The 5,374-nt window shown below is 63.2% G+C and overlaps 1 protein-coding gene across 1 annotated transcript; it reads right to left on the bottom strand.

Annotated features, from left to right (window-relative positions):
* Positions 1-691: 691 nt before the first annotated feature.
* Positions 692-3,926, bottom strand: TPBGL (trophoblast glycoprotein like). The gene has a single exon (XM_021062510.2). It carries the CDS (start codon positions 3,406-3,408, stop codon positions 2,239-2,241), a length of 1,170 nt encoding a protein of 389 aa, XP_020918169.2. The 5' UTR covers positions 3,409-3,926; the 3' UTR covers positions 692-2,238.
* Positions 3,927-5,374: the final 1,448 nt, after the last annotated feature.

Here is a 5,374-nt window from a genome sequence, read left to right as displayed (position 1 = left end):
GCTGGATTTGCTCCCTGACAGCCTCATCTGATGCTCGTGATTGTCAGTCCAACGCCATCTTCCCCACGACTCCCAACCCCACCAGAGTGATGGATGTGGAATCAAAGGTAAGAGGAGGGAGGTTCCCGTCGTGGCTCAGTGGTTAACGAATCCGACTAGGAACCATGAGGTTGCAGGTTCGATCCTTGGCCTCGCTCAGCAGGTTAAGGATCCGGTGTTGCCATGAGCTGTGGTGTAGGTCGCAGACGCGGCTCGGATCCCTTGTTGCTGTGGCTGTGGTGTAGGCCGGCGGCTACAGCTCCGATTAGACCCCTAGCCTGGGAACCTCCATATGCCACGGCAGCGGCCCAAGAAATGGCAAAAAGACAAAAAAAAAAAAAAAAAAAAAAGGTAAGAGGATGCAGAGGAAGTGTAGGATCCCACCCTGGCTGTGGAGAACCCTATCTCAGGATAAAGAGCAAACTGGTTTGGAGAGCAATGCATCCCATCGGGAAGTCCCTCCACATGTCTAGCCTCAAGCTTACGACATGCAGTCAGAGCCTGTTTCCTCTCCCCTTGTCTGGGAGAAGACACCGAGGGTCACCACTTCACCTCAGGAAGGTCCCAAATGCTCTCCCAAGGGTCCTCCCACCCCCTTCAACGACCAAGGTCAGCAGGAGTGACACGGCGCCATTTACAAGAACGGAGCATCTGAGATTATTGCAGACTTTATAGAAAACTGCTCAAGGGAGACTCAGATTTCTTGGGTGGGGGCGGGAAGACAGGCCTCAAGCCAATATGGTGGGGGAGGGGAACCTCCTGTGCGCAGAGGCAGCTCAGACCAGCCATTCCGCCTGACCTGGGGGTGGGAGTCAGGGAGAGGCAGCCCCCTCCCCTCTCACCAGTTGTGCTTTGGGATCATGCAGAAGGCAGGGCGCTGAGCTCTGACCCTGGACAGGAGGGCTTGTGCCTGAGACAGGAGGAGAGAACCCCCTTCCTCATCCAGAAGGTGTAGGGGGAGGGGAGACAGGGGTGGGAAGCCGGCAGCAAAAATTCCCAGGGGAGGAGTCAATGGGGGGCGGGGAGAACATGAGGGCAGCAGCTCCTGGCCCTTCAGAGACCCCTCCCCCACCCCTCTCTGTGACCCAATGGTCAGGTGACACCGGGTCTGAGGCCAGCCCATCTACTTTGCACCCCCAGGACTCTCCCCTCCAGGATCTCCCACGGGGATCTGCTGGACGGCTGGGGATGCTTGGCACCGGCGCCTGTTTTGCAGGGCTGGAGAGCTCACCCTCAGAGGGAAGCACAGGTGCATATAGCCCAAGGATGGATTCCTCGCTGACCTCGTGAGCAGCAGGTGCGGTACTGAGTGCAAATGATGGCCGTGAGGGGGACGGAGAGCCCAAGACTTGGGCAGGCGGATGAAACTCGGATTGAGGTGAAGAGCCGAGAGTTTGAGACGGGGGACAAGCACTGAGTATTGGGGGCTCAGAGCCAAAAGTGGAAAGGCTGAGGACTGGCTCCGCACTAAGGTGATAACGGGGTTTGCCTGTCCCTGGGACGGGAAAGACAGACAGGAGCTGGGCCAAGGAAGGAGGGGGCCAAGGAAGTGAGGGGCCTGAACCAGAGCCGGGTGGTGGGTGGTATGAAACACATCCACAGGTTGGGGAAGGGTGCTCGATTCTCAGAACCCCCGGATGTAGGTCTCTAGGATGGAGAGTTAAGAGCTCCAGAATGAGAGGGGAAAAAAGGCTCAAAATTCACAAAAACCTTGGGGGGGGGGGGCGCTCTGCCTGATACCGGAATAGGATATGAGGGCCCCTGAGCACTGGAACGGAGCTGAGGGCTCCAGGTGCAGAGTAGTCTAGAGGGATGTTTCCTGTTGAGAGGTCTGGGTGGCGGAAGCAGTCTCAGGGCCTCTAGACTGAAGGACAGAGTCTCGCGCGGGGTCGGGGGGGCGCGCTTTGGGTGGTTCAAGAGGGATGCCAGAGCCTGGGATGGGCAGGTGGGACTTATGGAATCAGAAGAGGGATGTCTCTGGGTCTTTGATGGAGACAATTCTTGGAAGCTGGCGGAGATGGGGTACCGCTTGGGGCCTCCGGGTAGGGGAGATGGCATAATCCCAAGGTCTCGGGTCGGTCGGGGTCAAGTCTCACAGCCCCAAGCTCGCGGGCGTCTCCGACCCACGGCTTCGAGCCAGGCAGCCTCAGTAAGATCATCAGCTGGCAGGGGCGGACCCCAAGCCCCAGCGGGCAGAGTTCAGAGGCCGGAGCCGGGGGAAGTGGCGCGAGAGCCGGCGGGGGCGGCCGGGGCGGGCGCGCGGCGCGGGTCGGCGTCCTGCTCGTAGCGGTAGTGGTAGCCTTCCATCTGGTCCCGGCAGGCCTCGCGCAAGTTGCGCATCCAGCGCTGGATGCCGCGGCGGTTTAGGTAGAGCACCATTAGGAAGATGAGGCCGATGAGCGCCAGAACCAGCCCGAAGAAGACGTAGGAGGCTTCCAGCTCCGGGCCAGCGAGTTCCACTTCTTCCCCGCGACCGTCGAGGTCGCCGTCGGCGCAGCGCAGCCGCGCCTCGTCCAGGTCCAGGAAAGGCCGGTCGTGCAGCGCCCGTGGGGCGGCACAGCGTAGGCGCCGCGCGTCGGGGACGCGCTCCGTGGCGTTCCGCAGCCAGGCCAGCAGGGGGCGCGCGGCACAGCCGCAGCGCAGGGGGTTGTCGGCGAGCAGCAGGCGCGGCGCCGGGAGGTCGCCCTCGCGCTCCAGCGCGCGCAGCTCGTCGGGGCCCAGGCCCGCCAGCGCGTTGAGGCGCGCGTCCAGCTGCTCCAGGCGCGGCCGGCGCAGCGCGGCGGGCGGCAGGTGGCTCAGCGCGTTGCCCGCCAGGCCCAGGAGGCGCAGCTCGTCCAGCGGGGCGAGCGCGACGTCCAGCGCAGCCAGCAGCGCGGGGCCGCCCCGCGCCAGCGCGTGGTTGAGCAGCAGCGAGCGCAGCGTGGGCAGCCCGCGGAAGGCGCCGCCGCCGAGGACGCGCAGCGGGTTGTGGCTCAGGTCGAGCGCCGCCAGGCTGGGAAGCCCGTCGAAGGCGCCGTCCTCCACCACCTCGATGTTGTTGTGCGTGAGGCGCAGCGCGGTCAGGAGCGGCAGGCGCACGCCGCCCGCCTCCGCCTCCTCGCCGTCCGCGTCCCCGCCGGCGAAGGCGGCCGCGCGCAGCACCGTCAGGTTGGCGCCCACGATGGTGAGGTTGCGCGCGTCGGGCGGCACGTCCCGCGGCGGCTGCCGGAGCTCGGCGCCCGACGCGCAGCGCAACAGCAGCCTGGGGCTGCCGAAGCAGTAGCACTGGAAGGGACAGGGCGCGGCGGGCCGGCTCAGCGCCGCCGCCACGAGCAGCAGTCCCGGCAGCAGCGGGCCCCTGTGTTCCGGCCGTCCCGCGCGCGGGGCCATCGCGACTGCCCCCGCATCCAGCGCCCGGGCCGCCGCGCTCACCAGTGAGTTCGGAGCGCCTGGGAGGGGAGGGGCAAGGGAGGGGGGCAGGTGGGGCAAGTCCTTGACCCGGAGCTCCTGGCGCTCGCGGTCGGTCCGTCCGCTGGCTTTGCAGTCCGAGGAGGCTTCACTTTCCTGGCTGGAGCGGGAGGGGTCAGGCGGGGAGCCGAGCCCCCCGCCCCCGGTGCCCTCCTCGCCCTGCGCACCGGCCTCCGACTTCCGCGGCGGTGCCGGGCTCCGAGCCGAGTGGGCAGGGTTTGCCTCCCCCCTCCCCGCCTCCTGGCCTCCTCCTCCGCCCCCAGTGGTGTCTCCGCGCCCTCCTTGCAGAGAGGCGGAGTGGGAGGCTCCCGAGAACCAGGGCTTTTGGCTGCCGCTCTCTGTCGCTCTCTCCTCTGCCTCCTCGGCTTCTGGGCTGCTGAGAAGTTTGGCTCCGAGGTTCTGACTTGCCTCCGCTTCATCTCCCCCTACCCGCCGCGTTTAAGCTGGTTCCTCCCTCTCCGGCACGTGTGGGGCGGGGCCCGCCCGGGCGGGGAGGGCTGGCAGGTGGGTCAGCATCACCGAGAGAGAAACTGGGGGGAAGACGTTCGAGTTCCTCCGACCAGCGCAGGCAGGGATGAGGGGTGGGCTGGGCAAGAACCTCATTTTTCCGCCTCTTCCTAATCCCTGTGATCAAGCAGAAGGCTGCGCTAGGAGGGAGGAAAATCCCCAGCCTCAGCCCCCTCCTCTGCGACCCCAGTTACATCAGGCCTGGCTGGGTCGACACCCCTGCAAGTCCCGCGAGACCACCTTCTTCTCCAGCCCCACCCCATCCACCCCGAGGAAGTCGGCAGCATCCCCTGCCTTCTCCCCACCCCTCCTCCCCCCAACTCACTGGCTTCTCTGCCCGAGTTCTGGCATCTGATTTCCTCCACCAGGCTGGACTCCTCCCCCAAGCCCTCGCCTAGGCCCTGGGACTCAGTGGGTGTGGTGATTCAGCTCTTTGCCATCCCCTCCCTGCCCCAAGACCTGGGGACCCCTGCTAGATGGTTCTGGGTCTCAGGACCTGAGGGTTGGATGCCTGCCCCTCCTCCCCTCCAGGGTACCCCACCTATACATGGTGAATGCCTCGGAGAGTTCTGGGCTCCAGAGGTTGTCCAAACAGAAACAGTTTTGCAGCATGGAGTAGGGGTCTCAGAGGGGGCTGGGGCTGAGCTGTTTTTAGGTTTGTTTTGTTCTGGATTTTTTTTTTTTTTTTTTCCCCAGAACTGGGAAGCTCAGGACCTGATTTAAAGAGACAGGCTCCTGAGAAGGGAACACTCTTGGCCTTGGCATGAATTATTCAGGCTAGAGAGGCTGACACTTGATCTGAAGGCCCTTCTGGTATCAGCAGAATTAGTTGGGATAAAGGCTCTGTGCCGCCCCCCACCTCCCCGCCCCCGAAGAATCAGTCAGTCTCTTTCTTCTGAATTAGGATTGGTTGTTGAGTTGACTCCTTCCGTGAGGTTATATTTAACTGATCCACCGACAGAGCGATACCACTTAAGGAGAAGAGGTAGACCCTGTGGTGGCCTGGGTCTCAGGCAAGGGCCAGTGTTAAGGAGCAGGGCTTTTGATGCTGGGGGTGGAGGGTAGCCCTCCTCTTCCCCTCCCCTCTCCGTCCCCGTCATCACTCCCAGGTATTGGCAGAAGAGAATAGTAACTTGCACATGCATATCGGCGTGTCCGATGGATGTACATGCGAGGTTGCACATGTACAGTAGAAGCTTGACACATAAAGAGACCTAGGTGTGTCCACATGTGAGCACACAGCCTCATGCTCACTTGGGTGTGCATACACATGCATAGGAAGGCTTGCACAAGCTTGTGCACAGCTCCAGGCAGGCTCAGGTGTGCCTCTTACAAGTCCATGCAGGCTCATTCACACACGGGCACATATGGACATAGATTT

Source organism: Sus scrofa, chromosome 9 (assembly GCF_054392235.1).
Source record: "Sus scrofa isolate SSC_HxYL_T2T_F1_AM1 chromosome 9, Sscrofa_HxYL_maternal_Yorkshire_Landrace_v2.0, whole genome shotgun sequence".
In the NCBI taxonomy this organism is placed as follows: Eukaryota; Metazoa; Chordata; class Mammalia; order Artiodactyla; family Suidae; genus Sus; species Sus scrofa.
This window is presented reverse-complemented; position numbering and strand designations above follow the sequence as displayed.

What these genes read in the sequence shown, in the direction of transcription:
- TPBGL (XM_021062510.2), bottom strand. Translation starts at nt 3,408, where the DNA reads ATGGCCCCGCGCGCGGGACGGCCGGAACACAGGGGCCCGCTGCTGCCG.